We start from the raw sequence: 15,222 nt of genomic DNA, 5'->3' as shown, positions 1-15,222 counted from the left end.
TGTTGTTTTTTATGTTTTATTAAGAACCATTAAAAATATGTCATGCACCACAAAACAATGTCTACCTGTCAAGCCAAATTTATTTTGGCGAAATAAGTTTCAAAATGAAACATGTCAAATTTTTAAAATAATAATACATATTATATTTTACGACTAAATTAAATTATAAAATGAACGTTCTAATCAAATATTGTACATTTTAAACAAACAAAACAGTCAAAGGTCAAAGTCAAAGATTACAAAATAAAGGAGATAAAGCTATTTACCAATAATGAATAATATTTTACATCTTCTTCTGATGTTTTTAATAATTATGTCTAACTCAAATCTAACAATCTGACAATTCTCGTCTAACTTTGTCATAGATTTTCTGTTGTTTTCATCGTCTCCCGAATTGCGCTCCTTCAGCGAATTATCGATCGACAGTAACTGAGATTAAAATTTTTGTCACACGGTATTTCATTGTCAGTCAATTAGAAAATAACTATTTTGTTTACAAACAACAAATCTTACCATATCCAAGAGAACATGCAATATTTTTTTATCGCCAAATTGTAGTTACAAATGAAGCTTCATTTAAGTACCATTGTTTTTCGCGTTGTTATATCGTGACCTTTTGTATTTGGTCGCCGCTAATTACAGACATTGCACTTCCTTATCCTTAGCTACGAATCTTTGATCTGCCCTTGTTGTTCTCGGACTCGCTATCAGAATACCTAGGTCCTCCCTGATATTGATTTGGGTCCTTGTTGTTATGGATTCTAAGACCGCTACTACAGATGAAATAACTCCTCAGACAATGGTGGTAACCTAACCTAACCTAACCAATAGCTTATTTTTTAGAACTCTGAAAATAAATAAACTTATATAAAACTTTTGCGTGAGTTTTGCGACTCTTTAACTGATATTGCGGACACCCCGTATACACATTTTGAGGTTTACAGTTGCAGAGGTTTTCAATATGACTTATCTTTTAAATTACCGAAATAGTTCGGTTAAATAAACATTTCCTTTTGGATTTAACAAGAAACTAGGCTGTAATTAAGTAATTTTTTGACGACACTGTTTTAAAACTAATTGTAATTCCATTTTAATGAAATTCGCAGTGTGTACGTCATTAAATTCTGTTTAAGAGACAGAGAACGCTAAATTATTTTCGCACAACACCTGTTCGTAAGCCGGAGAACCCGCAGACCCGACAAAAAATGGATGAGGTCTGTCTCCAGAGAAAGGACCAGTTTTTGCATTGGGACGGACAACAGAAAGTGAATTATGAATAGGGTTTTTCCGGCAAGCAAGGAAAGCATTTCCCCATTTTCTCATTGTTTTAGTTCCTTATAAATCATACTTTATGTGCTCGTTCTGACAAAATAGGGAGTCCACCCCCCCGTTTCTAGCTCTGCATCCACTAAATCTCATCAGAAGAAGCATTCACGGCAACTTACATCCAAACTTCGCCGAAACTGCAACTAAACGCTCACTAGCTTCGATGTTTCCGGTTATTACTTAATACGGTTGCGTCCTTAATAACGCGCAGTGATACTGTAAAACCTAACTAAACTTCCCGTTTGGCCGTCCTCTGATGAATACGGCAGTTGGTAGGAGTTGTACGGCGTATTCCAAGTTAATTAAACAAACTTTGATGTTATTAGGCTACTGAGAATTTGAGCAATTAATTGTTTTGTTTCGTTAACAAGCGAGTACTACACTAGTAGTGGAGCTAATACGAGGTTTTGATGGAAGTTGAAAATAGGGTAAAAGTTCGACAGTTTAATCCCAGACAGACAATGGGGAACGGATGGAGTGATGCAAAATATAGGAAATACAGAGGGACAGACGGGGAAGTGTTTCTCACAATCAGTGGCAGGCAAAACAGGATTTCTCAAATCCACATAAATCTTTGATTTACGATAAAATACTCACGAACTTATTAAGAAACTTTTTCGTTTTGGTATTAGAAGAGTGCCAGCATATCTGAGCAATGTAATTGATAGTGGAGTGCCACAAGGTTCTGTTTTAGGGCCCCTGCCTTCAAAATTTACTTGAATCATCTGTCTCTATATTTATTCCCTGACAAAATGTATTCATAATGTACTTTAATTTGTAAAAATAATAATGTACGGTGTAGAAATTGGAAAACAAAGTTAACCAGTGGTTTGTAAATAACAATCTTAATCTAAATCTAGACGAAATGCAGCATACAATTTGTTCTACCGACTGTTATATTCCAATGGATTATGTTGTTGATCTGTTGGGTTTAACAAAACTCTATTTTCATTTATACATTATCCATAAAGTCATCGGAATTATTAGACTATTGACTATATCAAAAAAGAGGATACAAAGAAACTACAACGTAACAGAAATTTTATTGTTTGATATGTTCAATTGAGAACGAAGTATAAAGGTGGTATTTTCAGTTTTTTGAGTTTTACTCGAAAACTATGCATTTTTTCACTATAGTTGTCAACAGAAAAGTTGTAACAAATTGGATTTCCCATCGAAATGAGACCTTCTGAAGTCAAAAAAATTATTTTTAACAAAAATATGCCCAAAGAACGAGTAAAAAGAACGAAAAAAATGCGTTTTTTTTTGGTTTTTGGCTCTCAACTTTTTGAGTTAGGTATAGGCATTGCTTCACAGAAAAAAAGTTAATGTTTTTTCCTTTAAAATAAGCGTTTATATCAAAGTTGGCTACTTTTTGGATTCTTGGCCAATTTTTGCCTTTTTAGACGATTTTCGTCTTATAACTTTTTTCTGAGTATATTTAGGTATATGTAATGCCATATTCAAATGAAAGCTGGTTTCAAGACCTTTAAAATGGTGCCTAGAAGTTTGTACAATTAAAATCAACCGAGATATGTCAATTTAACCAACGGTACTTTTTCTTATTTTTATAAAATTTGTATTACTTTCGGTACTATTTTGAATGTGAAAGTTAAAATAAGTTTCTAGGTGATCGGATATTATTATTTATTTATTTAAACAACAATTACTGTAACTTTTTCGTGACAATTAAGATGTTCTTTAAGAAAAAATGAGAGCTTTATTTAGATTTGATTGACCATTTGATCCTGTATTTTTTTTATTATTCGTGTTCAGACCAATTTTCTACGCTTTGCCTAAATTAATATTGCCTATCTTCTATTTCAGTTTAGTACCGTATTTTAGAAACACCCTTGAGTTGAACGTTTCAAATTCGGTTAAAAAATCTCGCGCAGGCGAGGGCAGCGCTCACGCGCGTGCGCGGGCCTGACGCTCCTTCTCCCGCGTGCTAGCTGCTAGCGCGTTTATTACATTAACTATCAGTGTAAAACTTGCTGAAAATAAAATTTTAACCCTTTCTTTAATTGTCTCTAAAATTCCAGTCCGATTTGTCCAGTAGTAAATTAATTATTACCGTTAGATATATAAAAAAGCTATCTTGGGAACAAAGAGGCGTAGACTCGGGCGTAGATGACTTCTCTTTTTTTTTAATTACCGTAAATCTCCATTTAATGCAAAAAGAGCGAGTTCCCGAGCGGCTTTTGCCTGGCTCTTCTTTGATAAATGAAGAACTAATGTTTAATATCAGAAAGCAGATACTGCGAGGGCCAAAGTAATTGAGAACTTTTACATGCTACATTTTACTGCAACCCTCTATAAAATACGGTAATATACAAATCAAATTTGAATTCTGTATCACGATAAACTGGATTTGGACCAAATATCTACTTTGACCTTTGACCCCCCATAAATTTGTGTTTACCAAAGTCACCAGAAGATGATTGGGGCTTTTAATAAAACATGATATATTTATTTTCGAACTCGTGAAAAAATATACCGAATTATCTCTCTGAGTTTTACAGCTGCAACCCGTGATATGAAACTCTGAACGATTATCATTACCTCCGCTTAAGCGCCTACAAAATACCAGCTGCGCTCGCGCTAAGCCATTTAATATGGTTAATAGTGTACTAATTAATTTCGCTACCCCCTCCCGCAACTGCTAACAGTCGTTGCAAACTTTCGCCGTAACGCATGCTTTATTAAATACCTCGCCGCCCCCACTCAGCCGTGTATTTTCTAAGATAATTACTCTCCCCGACTTGTACGGGTACCACTGGGAAGATAGGTAGGTATATGACCGTGATTAATTTCCCGCTTGACAGAAATTCCGTAAATTATGGATGGCCATTTTTCCCGCCCTGCCATAGTGTAGTTGTCGCTAAGCAACACAATCATCACCGTGATGTCGCGCCATGTGAGCCGAATTCAGACAAGACCGTGAACTTAATTGTCGCTCCGGAACGACGGTTCGTTCGTTTTGGACAATTAGCAAATACGAGCGTCAATTGTACCGATTATGTACCATTTAATAAGGTAACGTCAATTGTAACAAAATTTGCAGTAATCATCTGGAGTGTTTACAATATTTTCTTGTTAATTCTATCAAACATGTGTGGTATGCTTCAAATCTACAGGGTGATTCACAATATGTAAAAATAATGGGAATAGATGCGTCATAAAAGTGGAGTCAATATGGTAAAAAAAATTGTAAAATCCATATAGTTTCCGAAAAATTATTATAATTATTAACGTTTTTGCGATAGTGTTTTTCAAATATCAATAATGGCTTCCGTGTATAACAACTAGAAGTTGATGGAAATTGTTTTAATTTATGGTGATCGATCTGCCTTTTTCATTTTTTTTTACAAAGTTGTATTTATAATAGTATCCTGTTCATTCCAAAATTTTTCTTTGGGCAAGTTCTGAATCACCATGTATCTTTGACATTGACTCAGCTAATGATCAATTTAAAAAATAAATTTAAATAGTGCTATCGTCTGTTACAAATGACACCGGCTTAGTGGATTAGTATATCCGAGTATCAATTATAAGAACTGATGTTTTTTTTTTCGTCTCTAGAAATCCTTTCTTTTTTAAATTTCTAAGTGGCCTCGATTTATTAAGGTGTAACGTCGATTGTAACAAAATTTACAGTAATAATCTTGGAGGCCGAGTATCAATTATTATAAGTAAAAAGTAATATTCTTTGGACTTTTCTAGAGAACTAATAGTCCAGACGGTATCTGTTTCAAAAAGCCATATTTGGGTGAATCGTATATCCACGGAGATTTTTGGCTTTTTGGCTTTCAAATATCATTAGAAATGAAAATTTTTCTATGCGCATAAAAAAAACGTGGGCTTAACTTTTGGCGGCGCAATATGTTAAAAAAATTCGAAAAATGTCATATTTTTCTTCATATTTAATTATGTATCTTTTCAAGAGTTGATTATAGGCGAAAATGGAAGAGGAAAAAGTGTTTGCAATTAAATTTTTTACAAAACATGTCAAGTTACAAATCGAATGAATCATGTTTATTATGGTAAAAATCGAAAAAATCGCAAAATAGGGGTTAAAACACAATACTTTTTAGGGATTTTTTTGGGGTATTTAAATTGAGTATAGGACCTTTATACTTAGCTCAAAAAAACTTCATGTTATGTAGAATTATCACACCAAATAATTTTGCAATCCAGATTTTGAAAAAAAATTGCAAATTTTCAAATTTTTGCACAGCAAAAACCAAGGCCCTTAGATACTTGAAAATTTAGTCACATATAGAAAGGCTCTCAAGCTTTCAAACTTTTTTTAAAAAATTCGAATCCGTCAATTAGGAGAGCTCTGGCGCTTGTTTAAATATTGGTCGAATGTTTGTACTTATAAACAATTAGAACTTTGTGAATATTCAATCAAATCAAATTTTTTAAAGCAAGTTTTAAAAGTTTTTGGAAATACGCTTCTTTTAAAAAAAACAGAACGATTGATCAATTAGTTACGTAGTTATAGCCGATTCAATTTCGAGCAGGCCGAAGCGACCGCGCTCTCTACTCTCTTTCCAAGAATTTTTAAAACCTGTTTTAATTTTCAAGTATCTAAGGGCCTTGGTTTTTGCTGTGCAAAATTTTGAAAATTTGCAAATTTTTTTTCAAAATCTGGATTTCAAAATTATTATGCAAAATCTGTAGAACCGATTTTGATGAAATTTGGTGTGATAATTCTAAATAACATGAAGTTTTTTTGAGCCAAGTATAAAGGTCCTATACCCAATTTAAATACCCCAAAAAAATTCCCTAAAATGTATTGTTTTTTAACCCCATTTTTGCGATTTTTTCGATTTTTACCATAATAATCATGATTCATTCGATTTGTAACTAGACATATTTTGTAAAAAATTTAATTGCAAACATTTATTTCCTCTTCCATTTTCGCCTAAAATCAACTCTTGAAAAGATACGTAATTAAATAGGAAGAAAAATATGACATTTTTCGAATTTTTTTATCATATTGTGCCGCCAAAAGTTAAGCCCACGTTTTTTTTTTCAGTTTGTAAATTATATCAATTTGAACACCATTTAATAAAGTAACAAAATTTCCAGTAATTATCTTGGATGTGTTTTCTTGTGAATTCTGTCAGACAGGCGTATATGATTACCAATTGTAAATTTGATTTTGAGTTAGTTAAACGATATAAAAATAAAAAAATAAACAGTGTTGTCGTTTGTTACAAATGACACCAGCACAACTGCACAATTTCTAGGGATATTTATAATCATTTGAAAATTGTATCGATACTGCTGTCGATTGTAACAAATTTTATAGCATTACCTTGAAGTCCAAGTGTTCGAAGTATTTTCTTATAAATTCTGTCAGACATGATGCTTACCAAATCTAAATTTAACGTTGTTTTAACTAAATTAAATACAAATTTTTACAAAATGAATAGTGTTGTCATTTGTTGCAATCGACACTAGATCCTTGTCGATTGTAACTCGTAAAGTCTAATTGTAACATTGCAAAAAGTGTACAATAATACCCTACTCAAAAGTTTTTTTTTTCAACGAAACAGCATACACTATTAGTAAATAAATAAGTTAACAACACCTAAATACTGAAAAAAATGGATATTTATCAATAACTTTAAGTACATACGTTGATTGTAACTTGTTACAATAAACACCCAACATTTACCTATTCCAACTCATACAACAGGCACGTGATTGAAATTTACTGATCTTTGATAGTAATTACGTAATAAAAATATGATTTTAGATATGTTTATCATGAAAATTATAAAAACTACGGTATTTCTTATATTTTTGCATTGATTTAACAATCCCAACTGGCCACTACTAAGGGGCAACTAACACATAATTTTATTGTGAAATGCTACACTGAAAATTTGTTCTAAGTAAGTATATTGACCAAGAAGGAGATAATTTTGATCAATATCTTTCATCTTCAATCATTTGTTCAGTGAAATATTTAGTCGATATTTCAAGGTTTCAACGTTAAACAGACAATAGCACTTGACAAAATTACTTGGATAGCCTTCTGATAAGAACCATTTCGAGGAAATGAAAGCACATTCTAAAAGAGCAATGAAGGTCAATGAAGAACGAAGTCAGTAATAAAAACTAGTCACTTAAAACCGTGTAAGATAAACAGGAAGTTCAAATGAATCTTTGAATTAATTAAATTTGGCTAAAATAACAAATTAGCATATGTTTTTTCAAAATGATGTGAAGAGAATGGAACGTTATACCGTATTAGTCCATCTCAAAAATTAAGGCGACACCTTTTCGAAGTTTTTTTTTTCAACTCAGTAGGCAGTTATCTCATTCTCTTATAACAAAAGAAAAAAATGACTATAATCTCATTACATATGGAGTAATTGGTAAAACTATGCTGACTATCCAATATATTCAACTAAAAAATACAAAATGTAATACATGGTAAATCAAATACCATCAAATTACACGTTCGTGCTCTGATATGTGCCAGGCTTTAGAAAAAGAAAGATTCGAAATGTATACGTGTTAAAGGAATATTTCAAAATGAAAGATATAGTAAACACTTTCTTTAACGCTGAGTTATATGAATATCAATATTACTAGCTTTGGATTTGGTGTGTATGTGTGTAGAAATATCCATTTGAAGTCTTGCAGCAGAGTCAATATCAGCAAATCTCATAGAAAGATTTGAATAAACTGAACTGACTGCACCTACCTATGAATCTCTGGATGCTTTCAGCAAACAGAACATATCTACTTGCATTTATATATTAAAATGCAGACGCGTTGTTACACATTTTATTTTTGTATATGAAATCTGGAAAATCTTATAATCCCTTTCAAATCGATACCGTCAGGATTTAGCGAGAGTTATCCGAACAAACATATTTCAGGAACAGAACTTTCTTATATCAAACCGAGATTTAATTCAAACTTTGGCAAGTGTCTCAGGGGATGTGCACACATTGCTCGCTTCTATTCACTCGTCATATTCACAAACGAAACGCTTGGGTAACGGCGCGAAGCCAGTTTTAAACTAATTAAGGAAGTATCGCTTTAAAGTCGAAAAAAAATCGTATATACGCACATTTTTTACTACAACTACTAGCGAGCTCACCAAAATAGAAGTAGTAATTACTTTTCCTGTGTAAAAAAAGATATATACATTAATTAAATGATTTCTTACAATTTCCAAACAGTGATGAACCCGAATTAATTTCGAACCAACAGAACAATACTTTGCTAACAACTGTAATAAATTTTAATCATAAAGCGACCCGAAACCACATATTTCATCGCCATAACAGAAATGACCCTGTCAGTAACCATCTCGGTTGGTTTCATTAATATTTAATCGAATCGATATTTCGATAATGTGCGTGCATGTCGACAGCAAAATATAATAAATATGGAATTTTCTTGTCAATAAAGAACAATATTGCTACCGATAGCCCACTGCATTTGAAAAATTAATAATCGATACCTGGTATACCTGTCATGACACATTGTGTTGAACCAAATGAATTGTTCGTAAAGCAACACATCAGTTATTGTTTAGAAATTCAGTAACTGCGGGTTAAGTTAATGCCCAAGCTTGGAATAATTGTATGCAACGTTTTCAACAGCGCAATTAAAAAAGAGGTTTTTCGGTTTATATGAACTTTTTTTGTTAATTTGTAATGTACAGTCCGCTAAAGTTTGACCAAGCATTAAGTTAAATTGTGTAACAGAATGGCTTAAATATGAACCTTGAGGAATTACAAATAGTGTTCTGCCCGTACTATTATTGGATTATAAAATCACGAAAAATGCCACGAAAATAACATATCGTAGCAATATTCTCATGTATAATAAATTTTCTTTCGAAAAGTTCGTTCTTGTTAATAAAAGCCCATCATAACCATTAATTTTTAAAACTTTATGAAAATATCTATTACTTTCTCATCTCAAACTATGTATTTACAAAAAATAATAGAGCTCATTAGAAAAACGATTACGAAATCTGCTTTACATTCATCACAAACGAGTATTAACGTTAAATGTCATAATCATAAATTAGCTATTAGTTATAGAAATGTTATCAGAGAAGCTCACCTGTAAAAACGACAACAAATCTGAACGGCAACATCGGTAACTTCTCTCCGAAAAAGTTTCTTCCAACTCCGACAATGTTTACGAACCGCGAAAACCCAAACAACTCCGCCGCACCAGCCACCTATCTGATGAAATCAAACGACCGACTATACCCATCCACGGCCTGCCCAATTAATTTGCCGAAACAAAACACTCTCGGCGATAAATGAAGCACACTTCAACTCCGTGAGTTGGAAGTTTAAAGAACGCGTGTTCGGCGCGGACTGCGACGCCGACGGGGACGCTCACCCTCTATTGTGGAGCGCCGATGACTCTCCCCTTCTCTTATTACGCTCGTCTCAACGTCCCGACGCATCTATAATGCCCGTCGTAACTGAAAAAGAAAAAACAATAGGTGGATTGCCGGAAATTACACTAGAATTGTTTTCATGCAGGTTCCTGATTCGAGTGGATGCATACAGAGCGGACAAAAAAAGTTTTTATGTCGTTTCCCGATTTGTGAAAAATTACTTGTTAATCTAGCCAAGTATTTTTTGAACATGAATTCAGTTAAATGAAAGTCATTCATATTTTGTGTAACATTTTAAACTGTATAGAAATTTTTGTCTCTGTCTTTTTAATATAGGTACAAGTCATTTACGCTTTCAATAAAATTTAAAAAAATTATTACCTACCTTTTTCTAAAGTTTGCACCATAACTGACATAGAGTAGAGCAAATACTAATTAACAAGGTTCTTCTATTCACATTCAAGCACCTGTAACCGCACTTCTTACAAATTTTTATTTCGTTCCTAAATAAATATGAAAAATTAATAAAAGTATCGATTCTTATACTACCACCAAACATGATAACATTTGAACTACTACGACTAGGAGGTAATCATTGAGCCTACTTAATTTGTAGTAGTTATGTTGGTAGCAATGGCGTTACTGGCGTTAAAAGTTGATGTTGGTAACGATTTCAGTGATTTTGGGTTAAGTTTAATTACGCAAAAAAATTGTGTAGTTTTGTGTGGTTTTGTTACAGTGCAGTGACGGTTGTAAAGATGGTTGTAAAGTCTTCCTGAAAAAGTGCGACTTAAACATCGAGGATGGCGGCGTCCATCGAAATCCCTTTGCGGGATACGGATGAGGTTAGTGAATTATAATAGATCTAAGAATGGCATCTTATTGTAAACTTTTAGGTAATTGAGCTTTACTCTGACCAACTGCCTGATGGAGATGAAGTTCTTGGTATCTTGCGCCAGGAAAACACCCAACTGTCCATTTGGGTCAACCTTGCGGTAAGCACAGCTCCCACGGTTGAATAACACGCTTTTAAAATATAAAAAATTATCAACAGCTGGAATACTACAAGCAAGTCAAGATAGATGACTTCCTGAAAATATTAGAGGCTTCTCGTACCGATGCAAATGTGGACTACAGGGACTATGAAAAAGATCAAATGCGAGCACTCGATATGCTTGCTGCATATTACGTGCAGGAAGCGAATCGGGAGAAAAATAAGGATAAAAAACGAGAACTGTTTACAAAGGCGACTCTTTTATATACCACCGCAGATAAGATTATCATGTACGACCAGGTAAATTTTTTTGAAATAATTTAACGCAACTGTATTAATGAAAATTGTTGTAGAACCACTTGTTGGGTAGGGCTTATTTTTGCCTGCTTGAGGGCGACAAAATGGAACAAGCAGATGCACAGTTCAATTTTGTTTTGAATCAGTCTCCCAACAATATCCCTTCATTACTTGGTAAAGCGTGCATTGCGTATAATAAAAAGGATTTCCGAGGTGCTTTGGCTTTCTACAAAAAGGCACTGAGGACAAATCCTAATTGCCCAGCTGCAGTCAGATTGGGTAAGTGTATTTTATTCTTAAATTTCTCGGTATTGTATTCATTGTAAATTATAGGTATGGGGCACTGCTTTATGAAGCTGAACAATCAAGACAAAGCTAGACTTGCTTTTGAGAGAGCTTTACAACTTGATCCCAAATGTGTGGGAGCATTAGTGGGTCTAGCCATATTAAAATTAAATCTGCAACAACCAGAGTCGATCCGAACTGGTGTTCAAATGTTGTCCAAGGCTTACACTATAGATTCCTCGAACCCCATGGTTTTGAACCATCTGGCTAATCACTTTTTCTTCAAAAAGGTAAGAATGTCAATATGTTTTCTCAAATTCGGACGTGAAAACAACGCTATGCTATCCTCGAGCACATAACCAATTGTGAAATAAAATTAAACTTACGAAAACACGGTATTTCAGGATTACAATAAAGTTCAACATTTAGCACTGCACGCTTTCCATAATACGGAAAATGAAGCGATGCGAGCAGAAAGTTGTTACCAGTTGGCTAGAGCATTTCACGTTCAAGGCGATTATGACCAAGCTTTCCAATATTACTACCAAGCTACTCAGTTTGCTCCGGCTGCGTTCGTTTTGCCTCATTTCGGACTAGGACAGATGTATATATACAGAGGGGATACCGAAAATGTATGTACAGTGCTTGTATTTTCAGATTTGTGTAATAAAAAATATATTTCAGGCTGCGCAGTGCTTTGAAAAAGTGTTGAAAGCCCAACCGGGCAACTACGAGACCATGAAGATTCTGGGATCTCTTTATGCCAATTCTACTTCACAATCCAAGAGAGATATCGCGAAGAACCACCTGAAGAAGGTAACGGAGCAGTTCCCCGACGATATCGAGGCTTGGATCGAGCTAGCGCAAATTTTGGAACAATCCGACTTACAAGGCTCCCTGAACGCTTACGGAACAGCAATTCAAATTCTAAAGAAGGACGTTCAAGCTGAGATACCCACAGAAATACTTAATAATGTAGGAGCGTTACACTACAGGTAAGTCACTTTTAAATTTGAAACCGCTACGACACATAAAGTTCCCTCCTAGGTTGAGCAACCTCGATGAAGCAAATAAGAACTTAGAAGAGGCCCTGGTGCGAGCCAAGGTGGAAGCGGAGCACGACCCCCAGTACTACAACTCGATCTCTGTAACCATCACTTACAACTTGGCCCGATTGAACGAAGCTCTTTGTCTCTTCGACAAATCCGAGAAATTGTACAAGGACATCCTGAAGGAACACCCTAACTATGTCGACTGCTATCTGAGATTGGGATGCATGGCAAGGGACAAGGGACACATTTACGAAGCCTCCGATTGGTTTAAGGAGGCCCTCAGGATAAACACCGAGCATCCCGACGCCTGGTCGCTGCTGGGAAACCTCCACTTGGCCAAAGCCGAGTGGGGACCGGGACAGAAGAAGTACGAGAGGATCTTGAAAAACCCGGCTACGTCCCAGGATTCTTACTCCCTCATAGCGTTGGGCAACGTCTGGCTGCAGACTCTCCACCAACCCACCAAAGACAAGGAGAGAGAGAAACGCCACCAGGAGCGCGCGCTGTCGATGTTCAAGCAGGTGCTTAAAATCGACCCCAAGAACATCTGGGCGGCGAACGGCATAGGTGCCGTCCTAGCCCACAAGGGGGCGGTGAACGAGGCCAGGGATATTTTCGCCCAGGTCCGTGAGGCCACTGCGGATTTCTGCGACGTTTGGTTGAATATCGCCCACGTCTACGTGGAACAGAAGCAGTTTGTCAGCGCGATTCAAATGGTAAACGTTAATGTACGTCTTTACTACTCGTTTGAATTATAACGAAAATTTTTTTAGTACGAGAACTGTTTGAGGAAGTTCTACAAGTACAACAACGTCGAGGTGCTCCAGTATTTGGCTAGGGCGTATTACAAGGCCGGAAAACTTAAGGAAAGTAAGATGGTGTTGCTGAAAGCCCGAAGAGTAGCGCCGCAAGACACCGTCTTGCTGTACAACATCTCTTTGGTCTTGCAGCGACTCGCAACCTTCATCTTGAAAGACGAAAAATCCACGCTTCAGACGGTACTGCAGGCCGTACACGAATTAGGCCTGTCTTTGAAGTACGACCAATCCGTATTCTCAAACTAAGAACTAATCAAATCGTTTTCTAGATATTTTACGTACCTGGCGGAGTTCGGCGACAAAATGCGTTACGACGTTACGTTGGCCGGTATGGAAGCGAGACAATGCAAGGATTTACTCTCCCAGGCCCAATACCACGTCGCCAGAGCTAGGAGAGTGGACGAGGAAGAGCGACTGCTTAGGAGGAAACAAGACGAGGAACGTACCGCTTTCAAGATGCGCCAGTTGGAGGAACTCGTAAGTTATTCCTGACGCTTGTGCCGTGTTAGGCTTAATTATGTTTTTCCAGAAAAAATTGGAGGAGGAGAAACGTGTATCACACGAGCAGATGCTACAGAAACGTCAAGAATACAAGGAGAAGACAAAGAACGCCCTGCTATTCCTGGAGGCCCCACAACCATCGAAGAAGATGAAGGGTCGCAGGGAAGCGCAGTACATATCCGACTCGGACAGCGACGACGTTCCAAATCGAGAAGGAGAATCCAGAGAGAAGAATGAGAGGGGCAGGAAAAGGAAACGCAGCGGCGACCGCAAGAAGAAGTCCGGCGGACGCAAACGTAGGGAAAAGAACGAATTTGGCAGGCGGAGGAAGATCAAGGAGCCGAAAAGCAAGAAAGACAGAGACGACGGACTCAGTGCTAAACAGAAGAGCAGGATCGTGTCTAAAGCCACGATATCCACCAGCGAAGACGAGAGCGACGACGACCGACTCAAGATTGCGAGCGGCGATGAAAACGAAAGTGGAAAGAAGAAGAGGAGGATCTCTTCCGGATCGGACTCTTCTAGGTCTAGGAGTCGGTCTAAGTCGAGGTCTAGATCTAGATCGAAAAGTGGGTCTAGATCGAGGTCCAGGTCTAAGAGCAAGTCACGATCTAAAAGTGGTTCCCGATCCAGATCAAGGTCTAAATCCAGGTATATTTACAAATTTGCGTTGTTATTTACATACTAACATGAAAAATTCATTTTAGGTCTAAATCTGGAAGCCGTTCAAGGTCCCGTTCAAAAAGCGGATCAAGGTCTAAGTCCAGATCCAAGTCTAGGTCTAGAAGTGGTTCTAGATCAAAATCGAGATCAAGAAGTCATTCAAAGTCAAGGTCCAGAAGCGTTTCGAGATCAAGAAGCAAGTCTAAATCAAAGTCTAGGAGTCGATCGAAATCAAAGTCTAGGTCTAGGAGTAGATCCAAGTCGAAGTCAAGGTCTAGGAGTAGGTCTAAATCGAAGTCAAGGTCTAGAAGTAGGTCTAAATCGAAGTCGAGGTCTAGTAGGTCCAAATCGAAGTCAAGGTCTAGAAGTAGGTCTAAATCGAAGTCGAGGTCTAGAAGTAGGTCTAAATCGAAGTCGAGGTCTAAAAGTAGGTCCAAATCGAAGTCAAGGTCTAGGAGTAGGTCTAAATCGAAGTCAAGGTCTAAAAGCAGGTCTAAGTCTCCTTCGAGGTCCAGAAGCAGATCAGCGTCTAGATCGGGCAGCGAAAAAGGTTCTCCTAAACATAGCGGAAATGAGAGTGAATAGAGGTGAAATATTTAGCAAAAAGGCTGTTGCAAATAGGTTTTCTTACGATTTACGAACATTACGAGGGTTGTAAATATTTTTCGTTTACTGAATTTGGAAATATTTGATGCAAAGCTTTTCTATTTGGTACAGTTAAAACTCTTTCTCCAGTCTTTATTTTAATTATCATTTAAAAAAAAATAACTGCGTTAAAGAAAAGTTTGGGTATATATATATTTACAGTTTTATATTAAGATCTAGATTAAAATATTACAATGTTATAACAGTAACGTATCCGTTAGTTGAGATCATAATAAAACGTTTAAA

The 15,222-nt window shown here is 36.1% G+C and overlaps 1 protein-coding gene across 2 annotated transcripts; it reads left to right on the top strand.

Moving 5' to 3' along the window:
- The first annotated feature begins 10,419 nt into the window (after positions 1–10,419).
- Positions 10,420–15,144, top strand: LOC108910298 (RNA polymerase-associated protein CTR9 homolog). Of its 2 annotated transcripts, XM_018714874.2 has the most exons (13): positions 10,420–10,566; positions 10,618–10,716; positions 10,776–11,015; positions 11,069–11,291; positions 11,346–11,587; positions 11,702–11,929; positions 11,982–12,292; positions 12,345–13,065; positions 13,123–13,385; positions 13,437–13,644; positions 13,697–14,319; positions 14,376–14,663; positions 14,751–15,144. In XM_018714874.2, exons 1-13 carry the CDS (start codon positions 10,525–10,527, stop codon positions 14,914–14,916), a joined length of 3,654 nt encoding a protein of 1,217 aa, XP_018570390.1. In that variant the 5' UTR covers positions 10,420–10,524; the 3' UTR covers positions 14,917–15,144. The 2 variants fall into 2 exon arrangements, with proteins under 2 accessions (XP_018570390.1, XP_018570382.1); XM_018714866.2 differs by having other exon boundaries at positions 10,421–10,566; positions 14,376–15,143.
- Positions 15,145–15,222: the final 78 nt, after the last annotated feature.

The sequence above is a fragment of the Anoplophora glabripennis genome, unplaced genomic scaffold (genome assembly GCF_000390285.2).
Source record: "Anoplophora glabripennis isolate ALB-LARVAE unplaced genomic scaffold, Agla_2.0 scaffold27, whole genome shotgun sequence".
Lineage (NCBI taxonomy): Eukaryota > Metazoa > Arthropoda > Insecta > Coleoptera > Cerambycidae > Anoplophora > Anoplophora glabripennis.
The sequence above is the reverse complement of the archived record's forward strand: the minus strand, read 5'-3'. Positions and strand labels throughout refer to the sequence as shown.

Coding starts and splice junctions, on each gene's coding strand:
- LOC108910298 (XM_018714866.2), top strand. CDS start 10,525: ATGGCGGCGTCCATCGAAATCCCTTTGCGGGATACGGATGAG. Junction 13,066..13,122: donor TTGTCAGCGCGATTCAAATG/GTAAACGTTAAT, acceptor AAATTTTTTTAG/TACGAGAACTGTTTGAGGAA. Junction 13,386..13,436: donor GAATTAGGCCTGTCTTTGAA/GTACGACCAATC, acceptor ATCGTTTTCTAG/ATATTTTACGTACCTGGCGG.